This window comes from Beta vulgaris, chromosome 5, assembly GCF_026745355.1.
Source record: "Beta vulgaris subsp. vulgaris cultivar EL10 chromosome 5, EL10.2, whole genome shotgun sequence".
Classification (NCBI taxonomy): Eukaryota; Viridiplantae; Streptophyta; class Magnoliopsida; order Caryophyllales; family Amaranthaceae; genus Beta; species Beta vulgaris.
Genome location: NC_079206.1, coordinates 63,131,487 through 63,151,353, shown reverse-complemented (window position 1 = coordinate 63,151,353; position 19,867 = coordinate 63,131,487). Strand labels below are relative to the sequence as shown.

The window sequence follows — 19,867 nt, the reverse complement described above, 5'->3', positions numbered from 1 at the left end:
CAGAACCCCCAATTATGAAAACTCTGAAGTAGAGAAATCAAAGCAACTATGCACAACAAACAAAAATACAGAAAAAAACGAAATTCATCTTGCATGTAAATGTAAAAACCTCGACTAACTGTCGCAGCAAAAAGAACGCAGGCTGATAAAGCTTGAACTAAAATGATATCAAGATCGACGCCAAGAAACCCCAAAAAGGCCAAACAAAGCAATGCCACCAAACAAATATTCTTTATTATATTCACGGTATTCACCACGCTCGTCGAAACCTCCAACAATGGCAGAGGAGTATTCACCGTCTCCGGCGACTTTTCCGGCGAGGGAACAGTTTTACCGAACTGGGTGTGATCAAGAATGTTGCCAATACCGTGAACAGAAACGATGGCGTTTTGGAAGAGATTAGGCCGAGTGACGGCGACGCCATTAATGGTGAAATTTCCCGCGGAATTGTCAGTGATCAAGAGGGTGTTATCGGGGAGAAGAGTAGGGAGGCGATACCCAGTGGGAAAGCGACGGAGTTCGGAGTAAGAATAGCGTCGAGGAAGAATGTGGTACGTAAAAAGAAGAGGGTCAGCGAAGTTTACGGCGGTGGTGGACGGTGGAGGATACGACGGAGGAGGTGTTTTTGTGACGAAAGCGGCGTCGTCGGGGATGAAAAGAGTGGCGGTTAGAGGGAAGATGGAAGGGTCAACTTCAGCGATCATGGAAGCCCAGTTGTTGAAATCGCCGGCTCCGACGATTGAGTCGATGATGGTGTTAAGTTGGAGTTGTTGTGGTGGTTTTTGGAGGTGGGTGTGTGGTGGTGGTGTTAATGTGAGGAGAAAGAGTGGGGATTGGTTGTCAATGGTGGCATTGACTGCGGCCGAGGCGGTGGAGGTGGAGGTGGAGAGGGTGAGGAAAAGAGAGAAACAGAGGAGGAGGAGGGAAGCCATTGTATGAAAGAATGTGTGAATTTCTTAGAGTTTCTTGGTGTAAAGAATTGAAATGTCTATTTATAGACTATAGTGTACTCGTAAGTCGTATGATTGTGTGTGTAATGTGTAGTAGATTGTTTGGGCTGGAGAATTTCTTTTTTTTCTTTACTAGGTTGGGTTAATATCTAAGTTGTTAGATTTGGCGGGAAAAGTAGTTGGTACAACTTGTTCGAGAGTTTGTTACATTTTGTTTAAGAGATTGTGTATAAATACAACCTTAAGCTACATTATTTTGCATTCAAGAAATTAATACAAGCTCCATTCTTCAATTTTAGCCTCTTCTCACTAGTAGAATAATTGCTTATTGTTGCGGTGGTATTTCTCACCCACCGACGCTTCCTCCCTCCTCACGCCATCAGCCTCGCTTCGTTCGTTCCTCGCTCCGGCTTCCTCCCTACAGTTCGTTCGCTGAACGGTGCTTCGTCATTTGTTCGTTCCTTACCCGCAAGATCTCCGGTTCGTTTGTCTCCGTTCGTTCCTTCCTCCGGCGCTTCCTCCCTCCGGTTCGTTCATTCGCTCACCAACGCTTCATCACTCGTTCCTTCCTCACTCTCCAGATCTCCGGTTCGTTTGTCTCCGTTCGTCCCTTGCTCCGGCGCGTCCTCCCTCCGGTTCGTTCGCTCGTGGTTCCGGTCCTCCGCCGTGGCTCCGATCTTTGCGTCACTGTTCTTTAGGTTCCTTAGGGTTTCATATAATTTCTGTTCTTTAAGTTTTTTTTTTTTTTTTTTGTTTTTTTCGGTTATTTTAGATTTGTAATTTTTTTGTTTTAGTATTTTTTTGATTTTCAATTTTTTATTTTTTTAATATATTTTTTGTAATTAGTCATTGTAACTAAAATAAGTTGCCATATGATCTTATTTTCATCCTCCATTTTGAGATGTTATACTAGTTGAATTTTGTCACTTGAAAAGTTACATATAATGTAGCCAGATTTTTTTGATTTTCAACAGTTTTATAATATTGGGACAATTATGCTCAAAATATGCTGCTTTTATAATATGATTTTTTGATTTTCAAATTTAATTACAAAATGCTAAAAATATTTTTTTTTTTACCTACACATGTACCTATTGCCGCGGTTTCCGGTAAAAATCGCAACAATATATATGTTTATTATTTATTATAAAATCGCTGGACGTCTGAAAATAAGCCGTGATTTTCATTGTTTTGGAGCAGTATGCAAGAAATGGCATTCTTCACTCAAGATTTTCTGGCTAAAGTTGTTGTTAATAGATTTTGCATTAATGAAAATAATTTCACATCAGCAATAAGCATTTATTCTACTAGTGCCTGATCTCTCATCCATTTTATGATGAATCCTCCTAATAAAAGAATGAAACGTGAGGACGAGGACGACATTGAACGCAGAGAAAGTCCTTGACATTGATTGATCGGAGCTCCAGAGAAAGTCCTGCCTAATATCGCCGGACGTCTGAAAATAAGCTGTGATTTTCATAGTTTTGGAGCAGTATGCAAGAAATGGCATTCTTCACTCAAGATTTTCTGGCTAAAGTTGTTGTTAATAGATTTTGCATTAATGAAAATAATTTGACATGTTAAACCTTTTCTTTCGGTGACTAGTTTAATCCATTTAGTTACTAGGTCTATTTTTATATTAGAATTAGACTGTCTCTTTAAATAATTTTTATAAAATTAGACCGTCTCTTCTAATAATTTTTGTAAGAGAGTTTGTCAAGAAAACAGTTGTGTTAGGGGAACCAGAGAATAGGTCAATAATGTTCCACATTGGTAATAGTAGCACAATAAACCTTTTCTTCATCCATATGCTACATTTGCAACATCTAGCTAGCTTGTAATTTTAAGATATCTTTCTATTAACATAAAATTACCAAAAAAATAGGTATATGTCATATGCATTACTAGAGCTGGCCACGGGCCGTGCTGAGCCTGAACACGGGCCAGGCCCGCGGGCTGAAGTGGAATATGGGTCGGGCCAGGCCCGTGGCCCATCAAACTCGTGTCGTGCCGGGCCGGGCTGAAATTCTGGGAAACTTGTCCATGGCCCGGCCCGGCCCACGGGCCTGGTCCAAAAATCGCAGTTTTTCAAAAAAAAAAAAAAATTGCAAGGCCCACGGGCTCGTGCCGGGCCCGGGCCGAAATCTAAAATCTCCAAACGTGCAAGGCCCACGTCCCATGTTATGGCCAGCGGGCCGGGCCGGGCCCATAGCGGGCCAAAAACGGGACGGGCTCGGCCAGCCCGGCCCATGGCCACCTTTATGCATTACATTTCCACAAAAGGGGAACTATATCTTTTTCATGGATTATGCACTAATCACTATTATTGTATTGTGTTGTCTTTTCCTTTCTTGAAACCGCGTACAAATGTCCCCTAAAAATATAAAAAGGCAAGACTTTCCACGGGAATATAGTGTTATGACCAAACAGGCGAGATTCATAACAAAGCCTAATTATGAATATTAGGAACATGCTATGAAATGACTAGTTATGAACGTCAAAAGCTGTAGAATGCATTTGAGGTAATATATATCTAGACGGTCTCAACCACCTGGTGTCTAGTCAACACAATGCACCTCAATTCCCTCGAAAAGGTCCCTTGAAAATTACATTGTTGTGTTCGAAAGTAGTTCCAATGCAAACAAATTTCGAGGAATAATACATGGTTTCAGATACTTATGAGGTTCGTACAATTGACCCCAAAAGATGTACCCTAGGGTCATAGAAGGCTCATTTGAAAGTTATTCTATACTTATGAATGGGGATATGTTATCCTATAGAATTTCATTTCAGTGTTGAGCGAAAATTATAAAAAACAAGTTGTAGAAGACATCTTAGGCGCAATGTAGATGATCATCCCTAAGCCTTTGGAGACCCTTGGGAAGGTCCCAGACAAAAAGATATCATCAGGTTTAGAAATCTCCATAGATATCCCCAAAATACCATGTATTCAAGGCTATATATTCATGTTTTCAGGAAATTCTAGGACATAATAAACAGATCGACTCGATGAAATGTATTCCACGGTCATAGGATCTATTTGAAATCAACTACCTAATAATCAGATAGTTGTGAAGTTCTTACTCACATTTTGATTAAATCTTTCAAGTATCGTACGAACTAAAAATAATTATTTGAACTTGTTATCATGCCTCTTAAGTCAACTTGACTCACGAGCTCAAATAGCTCAAGATAGGCTCATTATCACCCCCTTAAGTTATATGTTATATCAACCTTATATGACAAAGAAACTTACCATTATCATGCTGAAAACATAGCTGGAAATAATATGAAGTAGCCTTGGCAAGAAACAGATCATCTGCATCTAGAGGCTCATAAATGGCATTAGAAGAAGATGCTTCATTCTATTGCTTTGAGCCTCAGGATGCAGATTACCCATTTCTGACCAAACTATATATGGACTTCCTTGCTAATATCAGTCATAAGAAGCTGCAAATTTATACTACTACTTGTTGTACATGAGTTAACTAGTGGGCCATACGGCATAGGTTCTGATCTAATCTTTTACATCTAGCATCAATCTTTGGTTCTTTTTACAACCAATCATTGCTCAGGCTTCCTATTTCTTTTTGTTGAAAAGGATGTTAGACTAGACTCCTTTTTCTTTATGTAACCAAATATTCTTTGGCATCCATTGTGATACTAATAAACATCAGGTTTGTATTTTACCAAGTAGAACCAAATATAATATCCTTTGGCACAAATTTTGATTCTGGTAATAGTTAGATTTGTATTTACATATTGTCACAAACTTGTCGCCACAGAATAATGCGATAGCTTTTTTTTTTACAACAAGAAATCGTACATTAATTAAAAGAGTAAGTATAGCCTAATGCTAATACAACCAAATTTAAAACAAAAAAACGGACCTAAATAAGATGTAAGAGCTCTTACAATCTATAAAAAAACAAAAACGATAAAGAGTCGCATGTGAGGGAGGGAGTCGCTGGTCAATGTTAGTGATGTCGGAGTCAAAACTTTGATGGCTGATGGCAGTGGTGAGTTAAGCGAGTGTCTTTCACGATTCGAACAACGAACAACCAACGGCGAACGTCCTATCTCATCGCATGAGCAATTCCAACAAACCGCTATTGCTTGGGATTCTGGTCTCATGATCTTGTGAAGAGTTATGTTCCTTTGTGACTCAGTACTCTTACTCGAAAGTATTTCAGGTTTCTCTATCAGAAAGGAGAAACGCTTTTGAGTGGGCATGCTGAAAACCACCAGATGCAACTGGTGTGCCGCCTTCAGATTTGAATTTGTCAAAACAAGTATCATAAAGATTTGAATTTGGCCAAGCTAGGGAGAGAGCCATGATAGCTACAACAACCACATTGAGTGGGAAAGTTAAAGTTTTTAATATTAACAATAAAATTAACACCCTCTTTCATGTTCACACAATGTGCATGTCTAGATGGTGTGGCATGAGATCAATGAGTAATAGGGTAAAAGTAACTTTAAGTATGCATATTAATAACCTCAATTGAAATTGTCTATAACTTAATAAACAAATGTGCTAATAGTTACTGTTTGTAATCGCATATATGCATTATCAGTAGCTTTATTTATGCTAATCATTAGCCCACACGGTTACATGTTCTTTCACTAATCATTCTTCGTTCTCTCTCTTAAAATCATCTTTCCCTATACAACATTTATTTAAATAAAAAAAAAAATCTTTACTATCCCTTTTAGATTCTATTTGCATAAAGTACCGTGAAAAAAGGGTTATGAAAACTATATTTTGGAACGAAGGGAGTACAACGCAATTTCTACTTTTTTTATTGTACGTGAATAACATGGAGTATAACACTTTAAGGAAAAGTAGTGCCACGTAATATTTCACTAACTAGTTTTTAGGTCCCCGAGTAATTGTATCTTTCATTTATTAATACTAGCCTTCATATGCACGCGATGCGTGCGTTAATTTCAAAATTTGTTATTCTATTAGATACTCCATTCGTACTTTATTTATGATTAAACTTAAATGTGAAAAATTCAACAGTTAGATGAATTTAGATATATTAATTCGCTAATGTAAAAAAATAAAAAGGTTGTGAGTGATTGTTAACATTAATTTTTTGTGAATGAATATTGAACATAAAGAACAAAAATAATGAGTTGGTTTAACTGAATTAAAGAGTATCAAAGGCAGTGAATGTTCAGACATTTAATTCATGTGCACGTTATGTATGTCATCTTTTTTTATAAGGTATAAGTATTTTGTCCATTTAATTTTTGATTGAAGTATTTGATGCATATACCATTTTAAACTTGTTTTAAATGGCAAGTTGGAATGAAAATTTTTAAATGATTTGCTTTTGTAATTTTTTTCATTCCATTAATTAGATCATTAAGGGAATTTTAGTCACTTCAAAAGAGGACACCACACCTCCTCCCTTGGCTTATATAATAGAGATTTGAAAAAAATTCAAAAAACTACCTTTTATAATCAATTTTTTTCAAAAAAAACCACCTTTTAAAATTTTTCTATCAAAAAACTACATTATATAACAAATTCTTTTCAATATACTACTATTTTATGTTTATACTTAATACTAATCAATAAATGACAGTAATCGTAGGTGTTGCTGCCGACGGATAGCGAGAAAAGAAGAGAGAAACGAGAGGGGAAGAAAGAAAAATAATTTACAGTGACTTAATTATTAGTGATTAAACCCCATTTATGATAAAATGGTAGTATATTAAAACAAATTTGTTATATAAGGTAGTTTTTTTATAGAAATTTTTTAAAAGGTAACTTTGTGAATTTTTTTTGATTATAAAAAGTAATTTTACGAAATTTTCCCATAATATTCTACTTTAAAATGATAACAACAAGCATCACTTAGGTGTTGTTTGGTTGGAAGCTATTTCCCTTGGAAATACAAATTCCTAGGAAATACATTATGGATGTTGTGTTTGGTTGGAGGGAAATGGTAGAAGCATAAGAAATACAAATTCCAAGGGAAATAGAATTTCCCATGAAACATGGGAAATCACTCACCAAGCCCCCCCTTGGTGAGTAATTCCTAGGAAATGCAATTTCCTATAGTGTCAACCAAACAATTTTGTCTAATTCCTAGGAAATATACAAGGGAAAGAATTTCCCATGAAATATAAATTCCCATGGGAAATTACTTCCCATGTGAACCAAACGAGGCCTTAGTTTACTGGTTAATAAAACTTTAGTATATATGCTTGTGAATTGTGATCATGAGATCAAATTTTATACAAGGTATTTTCTGAATTTTTATATGGAAAAGCATCACGTAACATTGTTCCTTATTTAGAAAAGCCATTTAATATATTAGCTAGTGTAGATGTGCTACTACGACTTTTAATGTGTTGTTAACAAAAAATTATTTAGATAAAATCAAATGAGGTTGTTAGAAATCTTAGAACTAAAAACATCTATACTAGAATCTGGGATCTTAAGAATAAAGATTTAACAATTGTGCTACACTGCTACAGCAGCTTGATATGTTATACTATTTTTATAAAGAATTTGTTTAGATAAAAGAGCACCAAAAACTGTGTTAAAGTAAATGTGCCTTGAGCCAGAAAGTAGAAAAATAAACGTCGCCTGAGAGATTCGAACTCTCGCGGGGAAACCCCATGTACTTAGCAGGCACACGCCTTAACCACTCGGCCAAAGCGACTTGATATTATATAAATCTATTAAACGCATACTACTAAATCCAAACGACCTGTCTAGCAGGAAGAACTAAGGTCTTAGAAAAAAAAACATATATAGTAAATAATTTCCTCATCTATCAATGATCAAACCGAAGTAGATTTTTAGTGCATACTAATATACCATGCTTTTTATGCATGTACAAGCCTTTTTCAAATAAAATTTGTTAATATTGTTTTTCCAACAAGTACTTTTGAGTTTTACGAAAATTTACAGGGTACCCTCGTTTTTCAACAATTCACCTGGTGTTTTTGAGGGGTTTTTTCCAAGTATTGATTCTTGTTTGATCTATTCGTTTTTCATGTGCAATCCTCGCACCTAAAGGTGTTCAATGCCTTGACCAACGTTTGTGATCGAAAATTAACATTGGAAAATAGCTTTGAGGTATGATCTCGCAAAATAAATTTTGGTTAAGGTTGTAAAATGCCAAAAAAAATTTAAAAGTTTGTTTCTCGCAAAAAGGTGTTTATAAAATATTGTTTCTCACAAATTTTCCATTAGGTTAATTAAGAGTTATTTGACTTAATTAGATTGAATTGGGTTTAATCACTAACGGAGTTTGACGGCGTTAGTCATATAGGGTATTTCGAGTATTTTTCAAAACCTCAGGGGCACCAGGTGAATTGTTGAAAGCACGAGGGTACCTTGTGAATTTTCGTAAAACTCATGGTACTTGGTGAAAAAACTATTATTGTTATTACTCATTCTATTTTTATCATTCTCATTTTTTGTGCACGTCTCCCAATACACATATTTGAACTTAAATATCTTTCATTATATATTAGTAAAAATTATAGTGAATATTAAAAAATATTAATTAAAACGAATTAAACAAGACCGAACATAACTATATTTTTCTTATAAATTGAGAAGATTCATCGGAATATGACAGAAGATGGAAAGAGCAACCACCATTTCAAAATATATTTTCTATCTATGGCAACTATTCTAAAATGATAGACTAAATGTAATTCTTTAATAATATAAAAAAATCATAAATTATAGTTTAAGAAAATAATCTAAAATATCCCGTTAAAACAAGATAACTTTTTTTTGATACAATATATTTATACCAAATCGTCTGAGACATTAAGCTATAACTAAAATTGAGAATAGGGAAACAATTAAAGAGTACTTACCCCTAACTTCTATGCTTTTAGACTTATTTTCATTTTTCAGTTCGATTATTAGTTTACCACCTATAAAAATATATCAAAATACGTGCATGACAATGTATATATGCCACGTGGCACCTCTGTTATTTCACTAAAATTGTTCAATGTAATGTCAATTAGCAAAAGTAAAATTAGCTTGCATTAAGATTTAAGTTCAGAAAACTATACCAACCCGAAGCAACGAGCCCAAATACGAGTTATTATTATTATTAACCGGTAGCTTTGTATATATGCACAAAGAAAATTGAATCAGCGAGCCCAAATACGAGTTACTCCCTCCGTCCCATAATATAGTGCCTATTTCCTTTTTGGTGGGTCAAACTTTAAAATCTTTGACCGAATATTCTCATTTGTATATATAAAAAAACATATTCATGTGGGATCTTGTTAGATTCGTCTCAATGTGTAGTTTCATAATACCAACTTTTTATATTTTTTATTAATATGGAATTGAAGATATTAAAGGTCAAAGTTACGTCTTGGAGACCGTGTAAAAAAGAAACAAGCACTATATTATGGGACGGAGGGAGTATTATTATTATTAACCGGTAGCTTTGTATATACTTCGCCTGAGAAAATTGAATCAGCTCCAAAATCATACGTCGCCTGAGAGATTCGAACTCTCGCGGGGAAACCCCATGTACTTAGCAGGCACACGCCTTAACCACTCGGCCAAAGCGACACTTATGTTATACATGCAACAGTTCATCTATTAGACTTTACTGCCTAGAACTCAAGACTTTTTATCTTTAAGCTCCTTATATTATATTAGTACATAATATTTGTATGAGGTATAAAATCTAAAGCAATTCAATGTTATATTTTTACTTAGTCAAGAAACAATATCTTGTAAAGTTGCAGAGATATAATTTAATATAATTCATATGATATTTGAAAGCCAATTCCTTAAGAAAAAAAAGTATAACAAATGTTTGATTGGGTGGAAATTTTCTACTTTCTATTGTTTGGTTTATCTTCAAGATCACCCTTATATAATTATGTTTGGTTCTTGATTAGTAGGACATTTTCATTATTTATTATATGAAACTAATTATTGTCTCATTTATTCTATTAATTTTTGTCTTATTTATAATTGGTCCTATGAAAAGACAAAATGAGCTTAGCATGAACACTTCTTAGAGGGTGTTTGGTATGATAAACGTAAATGGAGTGGAGAGGATTTGGATAAAGAGGGGAAATGGAAATAATAACCGTTACCTTTAATAGTTGTTTGGTATCCTAGTGGAACGGAAACAATTGAGAGGTTTATGATTGAGGAAGGAAACGTGATTTGTTTCCACTAGTTTGATAAGGGTAACAAATGGGGGGATTATGTTCCCCTCCGGAAACGGTATTTGTTACTTGGTCTACACGGATCAGGGGCCCAGCTAACGCGTGAAACACTCCGCCTGGGGAGTACGGTCGTAACACTCATACCAAACAATTAGAAATGGAAACGCTTATTTGAATCCGTTTCCTACATCAAAAGTTTTCATACCAAACACCCTCTTAATAATAATCACTAGTACTCCTCAAATTAGACCGTCATCTTGGAGGAATGTTGTTCATTGAGGCCAGGCTTTTCTTTGCATTGCAATCCATTAATTATCAATATTCCACCAAACTCCAATACAGGTTTGTTCATGGAGTTAGTTGAACTTTCAAGAAGTGATAGAAACAAAAATTATGTAACCCAAAACCCTATATTATAATTAGAAGAAACATGCTGGTAGATCCTCAAACTTTTAGCATAATCACCTTACAAAATTTTTGGTAATCACGTCCATTCTCAACCCAAAAAAAAATAAAAATAAATAATAACTAATCCATCCTGTGCAAACTGAATTATAACATATGCAATTTAACCAACAAGTAAAAAGCTATGCACATCAAGTAGTTGTTTATGAAGGTTACTCATCACTAAAGCTTTGTTGATTGCCATGGCTCCTCCCTGATCCTGGAGCAGAAAGAACCATCATTACCAACTCCTCGCCTGTCGTTTCACTGAACAGAGAAGAAAATTACTGTTTAAGATCACTCAAGAGTCTGAAAAAAGGAGGGGAAAGAAGAACAGGAAATCAATTGCTTCAACAGTATCATCACTTGCTCATAAAGACCTAAGCCATTGATCAAAATTTAAAATATAATAGGACTTATTGGCCTTGCTCTGAACTCACCTAAACTTGCTATTACCTAAAACTCTCTGTAAGGTGGAAGGAGCACATGTAAACCACTTGAAATCTCTAGGCCCTTTTTAGTTCAGAAGGTAATGTACAAGACTTTTAGAAAACCTCCTGATGCAGGGAATCACAAGCTATTAGAGTGTAAATATTATCTAATCCGAACCTATAAGAAGCTAGACATATCCAGAGAGAAACAAAAATAGATGGCAAATATTTGCTACCAGATTTGGTGCATGATTTCAACATGAAAATGAGAAATTTGAGACTTGTTGGAACCAGCTAAAGAGTTGATGAATTTGTTTAATCGTTGAGTCTTTCTACTAAGGAAATTGGTCCGCAAGGGACATAACGAAGATTACTAACAATTTGGTTGCCAACTTTTACGTTAAAACGGATAAAGCCAAGAGTGGCCTCTAATTAAAAAACTTAATCAGGTTTGTAAGAAAAGTTCCCTACTGGAGTGAAACCCCACAAAGGTTCAATATGTTTCCAGTTACATAGGCAAGGCCCCTCGACATTAAGGAGAAAGTTAAGGGAATTTTCACTTACCTCTTTGTTGTCAAGTGAGATACATACTTTTACCATTATACAGAGCAATGCTTGGCATGATAAACTAATTAAATTACATAACAGACATCAATAGTTTCAACAATAAGAGAAGATCAATCTCTGCACATGTGTATATCTCATAAGCTAGGTAACATTTAACAACAATTGTGTCCCAAGTTCTAACAGGTGGTCTCCCAACTCTTGTAAGAAAAGCCAATACTGTAGAATTAGCTGAGCATATGTAGAGAATTAGCAAAAGAAACCTTAACATTCTTAAACTCTACAAAAGGAAACAGGGGTCTGGTTCAATTTGTCAGAAATTCAAAGAAAACTGCAATTACAATGTGAACATTCAACAAATACATCTACTCCAAGTACCAAGAACCCAAAATCCAAAACATTGCCCTTCCAGTTTTATAACAAATATGAATTACTTACCTCCCCACAAAGGTGCAATAGGCTCAAAACCAAGAGACAACGATAAATTAGTTGATCAAATGATCGCTACTGATAAAGAATTAAACTTGATCTCCCCGCATAATGCACAAATTATAAAACCTTGGCACATTAGTATATGTTTGGCTAGTATTAGTAGCTCTTTTTCGTGTCGATGGAGTTGGTCATGCTAATACAATTTCAATGTCCTCATTCATTCATCCAAGGTCAAAATATTGGCAACATATTCAGAAATTAGACAAGAACAATGTAGCAAGTAATCCTACCAAAGCATACACTCTTAACACATATATATATACTTAATCATATTCATGTATTACAACAAAAGCCATTTCATCAATAATGAACTAGCCAAGTAATGCACTTCAGCAAAAGCATCATACCTAAACCCGAAAGTTCGAAAAATGTTGATGATCAAGCATCATGGGCGAGGAACATTAAGTATCGAACCGAGAGTACCAAGAACAGCAAAAGCCAAAAGAGGGCTAATATCAACAGACTTAAAAACAGGAGGAACAATAGTCCTAATCAGGCTCAAGAAAGGATCAGTAAGATCCCTAATTGCAGATAAAGGTTGTCTATCCCAAGGAGTATTAGGGAACCAAGTAAGTAAAACCCTAATCATCAAAATCCCACTATAAATATCAAGCCATTTAGCCAACCCAGAAGCTATGGAAGTCAACAGGGGAGTGTTGACCAATCCAGTAGAATGATCACTATTAAAGGTGGATAAAAACAGGGGACCCAAAGTACAAATGACATTATCATGGAGAAATTGAAGGGTTTGGAGGTGCAAGGATGAACAAGCGAATTTGAGGTTTTGGAAGTGAGTTGTGATGAATTGGGCGATTTTGGAGGAGAGAGAGAGGAAGAGAGAGAAAAGGGTAGCTAGGGTTTTGGTTGAATTGGGGGAAAATTGGGGGTTTTGGGGGGATTGTGGGAAAGAAGGGTTTAAGGAGGAATTGAGGGGTTTTAAGGAGTAGGGTTTAAGGGGTTTTTTGAGAGAGATTTTGGTGGGTTTTGGAAAAGAGAGAGAGGTGATGGTGTTGAGATTGTGGTGGTGGTGATGGTGGTTATTGCGGCGGAGATGGGCGGTGGAGTTTAGTTTGTGGTGAAGGAGGAAAGATACGTTGTTGTTGGTGATGGTATTGGTAGCCATTTTTGTGTTTGTTTGCGGATCAAGGAAGAAGAAGTTTGCAGACGGAAGAATAAATGAAGTAATAAAGAGCACACAAACAAAATGGGTACGCTAATAAAAAGTAGAGGAGTAGTTACGACTTACGAGCAATACATAAAACCGAGAAAGTTCTGGCACTTCTGAAGCATTCACCATACGCTTCTATTCTCTCACTAGTCACTAGTATACCTATTCTTGAAACAAACACCACATTCCAAAACCACTAAATGCTATGTTTAGATAGCAAGATTTCATTTCAAATCCTGGATTTGGATAAAATCTATTGTTTGGATGGCATGAAATTTGAAATTATGAAATTTGTCCAAATTCTTATCAAAAGCCTACATTAGTAGAATTTGAAATTCAAGCTATTACCTTGTCATTTGAAATTCTCTCCTCATGCATATCCCATATCCATGAGTATCTATTTCCCAACTTCACCCATTTTCTTTCTAATATTTATTTCTCTCTCCTTTAGCAAACCCACATTTTTTCTCTCTCCTCCATTAAACTTCTATGTATCTCTCCTCTATCAAACCCCTTTTACAAAACAATGGTTAGGAATTGAAATACAAACTTTAAATTCCAGATTTCAATTCCATTATTTGAAATGAAATACAAGTATCCAAACACTACCTAAAACAATTGTTTCCTATAGTTCAGGTAAGTTACAGGTGTTTATGGGCTGCGCCAAGCCGTTTTGGCCTTGGGAGTTGGGTTGGTTCTTAATATTCATCATAGATTCTATCGAACTCGATAAAATTTGGTAGAAAAAAGGGCCGCTTATTCAGATAAGCTCATTATGAAGACTGCTGTTTTTTTATTCTTGGGTAAGGGATGCAAGAGGTGAACTGAGAGGCAGGACGCCATCGCTCTTTTAGGTAGGGGAGAACTGGGGATATTTTTACAGTGCCGTGAATTCGAGATAGTCCTTATTGGGTGTTGGCAAAGCATAAGAGAATATTCTTAACATCAGGAATATCGGGATTCTCGATAGAGAACCGGGGGAGGGATCTGTTCCAAAAAGAACTAGATTGTGAACTGAAAGCGGAGAGGTCCCAGTTTTCTCCCAAAATGAAACCAAAGAGTTTGATGCAAAGAAGGCGGACCTTGCTGAGCTAGTGTAGCTCACTATCTTCCCCGGACTACGGTCGAGATCACAAAGAAGACAAGACGGTCTTGCATGATTTGCTTTTTTATTAAAATTCGATTTTGAAGCTACTCTACCTTGACGGTAAAATTCTCTACCATTTCTTTCGTGTAAAACAAAAAAGGGTTTAATCCCTTTTTCGATACACGACCCAAAAAAAAAGAAACGTCCTAATTTAACTAAGGTGAGCAATAAAGTAAAAGTAGTCCAAATATACACTAATTCTGATTTAAGTCCAAAAATTTCAAAAATAATGTCCATATATTGTATTTGGTGGTAGGGATATGACTTTCAAGCCAAACTTTATCAAGTCAGTATTCATCAACCCTAAAATTTCAAAATACACATTGAAAAGAATTTAATAAAACATATACTTTCTTCGTTTCTAAATAAGTTTTACGTTCACTTTTTCATATAATTCAATGCACTTCTTATATCATTAATATATTAAATTATGCATAAGTAAAAGTTATTAAAGTTAGTATTTTGCTAACTTCCCCAGTCTAAGACTTCATCTACTGTGAACTGTGAAGGTGTTGCTGTCTATACTTTTGGCCTTTTATCTCCGGATGCATCATGCATGATCCATGTTGAAGGCTAGAAGCTGCTAATAGCTGACGTGCGCAGATCCCAGGAAAAATGGGTTGGCTGGGCTCTTAATTAGCTCATGCCTCATTATACACAACTGTACAAATTAGACGTGATTTTGGCTTATGTTTATTAGATTGAGCAAATCCAAATTTAGTATAAAGTAATGCTTGAAATTAGCACATCCCGGAAATTACGGTTGGATTGGTCACTCCTGATTCTCCTACTTCATTTTGAATTGGTGCAAATGTGCAATATGGTACGTCGTACTAGGTTTACTTTAGTCGAACAAAATCTTCATCCGAGGTAATATGCTGATTGCTGATGGAGGAGTTTGTACAGATAAATGGCACAATTTTTTTCCTCCAAATTTGGTGGGAGAGTGTGTATTATTTAAATTTAAAAAGTTAAATCACATGTATTTATGTGGTGATGAAGTAGTACTAAGTAAGTATTGTTAGGTAAAAAAAATGATATTTTATTTAATATTCGTTTAAGAACTTCTTTTAATATTGTTACATTTCGTTTAAAGACGTTCTTAAACGAACTGTGCTACGTGACACTATCCCTTAAAATGTTTACTTAAATTATATTCGGAAAGATAATAGAAAGGGTTTACAATTATTGTGGAAATTCCATTTTCCCTACTTAATATCTTTCCTATAGGGAAAAGAGATATATATGTACTCCATATACAATAAAAAGTAGAAAATACATGGTATAACGTATAATTATTCGGGGAATAGCCTGTGACTGGGGATGGCAACGGGTCGGATTTGGACCGGATTATGCACAATCTGACCCCAACCCTACAAGAAGTCGGGTTTTAAATCTGATCCCGACTCCGACCCGACTTATAACCCGAATCTGACTCCGAATCCGATCTGACTTACAATCCGACTTAAAATCCGAACATCTGACTCCGAATCCGATCCGACTTATTTTTTACCCATTTTTTATAATAGAATAGTCTTCTATAATACAATAATCTAATCATTACAATTAATTGTAATAATCATATGAAAATCTTATATAGTACAAATAATCTAAATATTACTATTATTTTTAACAATTATTTTTTCAATGGGACAATCATATATAATATAATTGGCTGGAAGCGAAGTCAGTTTATACATAAATAAGAAAAAAGGATTTATTGACTCAAAGTCGGAGTCGGATTCGGATGCCGGATTATTTTATGAGATCCCACTCCGGCCCTCCTCCGACTCGGAGTCGGGCTTTCTAAAAGGAGTCATAGTCGGATTATTTTTTTGTCGGAGTCGACTCGAATTTTTACTCCGGATCGGAGGGAACTATGGTCGGATCCGGACTGGATTGTCATCCCTACCTGTGACTAAAAACTAGTTAAGGTTTCTATTTGACGTGGGAGTATTATCTCATATATGTTTGGTTTTAGTTCAAAGGGAAACATTTTTGAATTGAACCTTATATTCAATGAAAATCTTTCCATTCGATATTTTATTACAAAGTACAAAATCTAAAAAGGTATAACTTACAAGTCCAAATTGATCTTGTAATAAAGAATATGCTCTCTCATTATTGGAAGTGTTCATCATGTCTCTCTAAGCCATAAGAGTTGCACCATAAACCATGTCATAGTTCATAAAGTTCAATGATTTCAAATTTTCACCACTTCTGCATTTACATTGGTTCAAGTAAGTAGGTCTAACTAACATAAAAAAAAACTACTTGATAAATATATATGTATTTATGATTCTTTTTTGATCCATATGAGCCACGAAGGCAGTACAAAGTACAAAGAAAGGGAGGTACCTATCATTCACAGCACCTCAATTTTAACCACTAGGCTAAGACATCAAATAAGTTAAAAGTGCATCAAACAAGTCACTTTAAGTACACACGAAAGAGTATAGATCAATTGAAAACAAAATTGAATTTACATAATTAACCATATTTAGTTTTTTTTATTAATATAAAAGAAATATACACATTGCATAGACAGAATATCAAGCTCCCTTCATATTCTATCACAAGAGCATACATCCTATATTTTTTACATAGGCCGTGATATTTCACTTATATATACTTACTCCGTTTCGTTTTAAATATACTAAAGAGATATATTTTTTAAATATAAAATATTCATTTGTTGCATTTAAAACGAAACGGAGAAAGCATATATAGAAAATCCCATGAAGATCATTAAATTAACCAAGAAAATGCTATTTCCACCCTGATTTTGGGTGAAGCATGAAATCAAGTTTAACACAAGATCAACAACTCCCCCCTTCCCCAAAAAAAAGACAAAAAAAAGGAAGAAATCAACACAATGGAAATGCTTGTGGCCGTAGTATAGGCAAGGACCTCAAACAAGCATCAAGCCACCGTCCATTAGCCCCTATATCAGCCATGAACTTCTTCAACACTCGTAGAGGGACCGCCATGCAACTCCAATGCACCACCGGACGTGAGCCAAGACTAAATCCCCGGCGTCGGTTTCCGAGCTTTATGGTGCTCACTCTCCGCCTTCTCATTCGCCTCCGTGGACGACACCACCCCACTAGAAGGGTTGAGTTAGGGAGTATAGAGACATCAATTGATCCCCTAGACTTAAACATTCTTAGTAATTAACTACTCACTTTTCTCTTCTTCTCTATGACTTGTAATTAATTAACTAATTATGGTCTAGCTAGTTAATTTTGTTTGATGTGGGGATAACTTACTAGAGATTATATAGTGGAACTAAAGAAGGATGGGCAATCATGATGGTCATTATGCCAATTATGTTTGCTTAAGTAGTCATCTTATGATAAGAATTAAATTAATTACATGACCTAAGTAAAGGAGGAATAATATTTGCTTTAGTGATCTTGTATTACTTATTTTTTTAAGAGCATGAATGGGGATGATGATGACAACTACTACTAATAACTCTTTCCAACTTTATTTTGTGATAAAAATGAAATTAACTTGAAGTCACTGCTATAATACTTTAATTAAGGGGTAACTATAAAGCTTAATCAAAGTACCATATATTGAGCAGTAAAGGTCCCTTAGGAAAGCGTACGAGTCGGAGCCACTAAAAGTTAAAGTGAATTAATATAAATTAGTAAGAATTAGGTGTCAAGGTCAAGAAGCAGTTAGCATATGGATGATAGATCATGATATGCATAAGGTAATATGTACTTTCTGCGGAAGGCAAAGGCCCTTCTCTGTTGATGTGAATATTCATTGATCGCGGGTAAGAAGATTGCAAAAACTAGTTATCCTTGTGCGTTCTCGGTGTAATATATTACGCCATAACTTATCGTGTAACAAAACCTTACACGTACAGAATAACATGGTCTATACAGATAATGACAGTTTTATTTCATGCTATTTGAGTTTTTTTTAGAAAAGTAGTGACTTTTGGTTTATTACACCCAAGAATTTGTGTAGGTGAAGTAGTCGAGTCGAATCATTGGGTTTTAGTTTTTCTCGAGTTAAGCTTAGCTTGATAAATATTATTAGTAGTGTTTGAACATGGCTCAAGTTCAAACAAGCTTTTAAAATTTCTTGTTTGAGCTTGGCAGGTTAAATATTGAACTTTTTTGAACTCATATATATGCTCGATTTCTTTTCAAGTTTAAAAATCTATCGTGAACATACTTGATCTAATAAACAAGTCTTGCATCTTTTATAGAAGGAATTTCTTTGAAGATCATATACATACATCTGATAAATAAATTTTATAATTTGTCAATCTTCATATTACACATAAGTTATACTTCTTTTTTTTCTTTTTTTTACTTGCAATCGTTTGACTTTCACGCTTGTCAATGCATAACTTTAATCATTAGTAACTTAATTGTCAATCATTTAAAATTATAAAAAGTAGATATTCGGAAAATATACATCCCCATGAATATGTTTTTTCTTAAATATAAATTACCAAAAATAAACTAAGTATAGTTAATTAGTAAATAATGTAAAAATCAAACCATTACAAGTAAAAAGAAACGGAGGAAGTATAACTTATGGAACGCATTTCACAATATTAACCGAGCTGATATTTTTGATGTCTTAACTGAGTCCTGAATAAGTAGTGGAAGTATACCACAAAGTTTTTTACATCTAATTATATTACTAATCGAGCTTAAAAAATTTATTCAAAGTGACCATGTTCAAGAGACTGTTCACCAAAATCACAGATTTATGTAAAGTCGTAAGATTACAGGGGATTATACCTACAGACTGCTCGAAGGTCAAGAAAGTTGGTGAGCTGATGATATACTGTACTACAAAAGAAACGTGAATATAAATGGCAGATGACGATATTACTACAATAAGATAGGAGCATTAATTATGAAGGCCTGCCAGAGTTCCAGCTCTGTGTTTATTCTTCTCTTGACGTCCCACCGCCGCATTTTTATTCTAATGGCTTAATCTCCAAGAGAGCAATCATTTGGCTCCTAAGCAAGGTTTTTGGTAGGCCTGACAAAAGCTGTCTAATTTAATAACTCAATCTGAATCCAACCTAAAAATAGCGGATTCGGGTTCAGTTTTCAATCCGATTAGATAAATGGGTCAACCTAAATGCGACCTGAAAGATAACTTGGTACTCCTATGTAACTTTATCCATATTTTTCATCCAGCGCGTCTTGCAGGTGGCCGGCCACACGTGAAATTACATGTATAGCCGCGCGTGCGACACCCTATCAGCTTATTTTCAAATGGTCATATCTCACTCGTTTCTCATAGGAATCGAGTTTTTGATCAGGTGTTGGAAAGCATTAAGCCAAAAATTTCATCTCCAACTTATATCTTCCCAAAATATTAAGTGTGCTGTGAGATATGACCTTTTGAAGTTGACCCTTATGCACAAACCCTTATGAATAAATGGAGTTACTTGTAGTGCTGTCAGTTTGGTTGAAAACCGATGGTTAAACTGCAAATGGTT

At 35.1% G+C, this 19,867-nt stretch overlaps 1 protein-coding gene and 2 non-coding genes across 4 annotated transcripts; all 3 read right to left on the bottom strand.

Moving 5' to 3' along the window:
- Window positions 1-7,551: 7,551 nt before the first annotated feature.
- On the bottom strand, window positions 7,552-7,633 carry TRNAS-GCU (transfer RNA serine (anticodon GCU)). The gene has a single exon. It is a non-coding gene; the product is annotated as a tRNA-Ser (tRNA).
- Window positions 7,634-9,443: 1,810 nt separating this feature from the next.
- On the bottom strand, window positions 9,444-9,525 carry TRNAS-GCU (transfer RNA serine (anticodon GCU)). Its single transcript has one exon. It is a non-coding gene; the product is annotated as a tRNA-Ser (tRNA).
- A 992-nt stretch (window positions 9,526-10,517) lies between these two features.
- Window positions 10,518-13,953, bottom strand: LOC109135032 (ylmG homolog protein 1-2, chloroplastic-like). 2 transcript variants are annotated; one of them, XR_007274076.2, is made up of 3 exons: window positions 13,845-13,953; window positions 13,314-13,431; window positions 10,518-10,847 (listed from the first exon to the last, which is right to left on the bottom strand). XR_007274076.2 is itself a non-coding variant. In XM_057395277.1 (2 exons), the coding sequence occupies exon 1, from the start codon at window positions 13,188-13,190 to the stop codon at window positions 12,453-12,455; it is 738 nt and encodes a 245-aa protein (XP_057251260.1). In that variant the 5' UTR covers window positions 13,191-13,301; the 3' UTR covers window positions 10,518-10,847; window positions 12,415-12,452. The 2 variants fall into 2 exon arrangements, 1 of the variants encoding a protein (XP_057251260.1); XM_057395277.1 differs by lacking the exons at window positions 13,314-13,431; window positions 13,845-13,953 and adding an exon at window positions 12,415-13,301.
- Window positions 13,954-19,867: the final 5,914 nt, after the last annotated feature.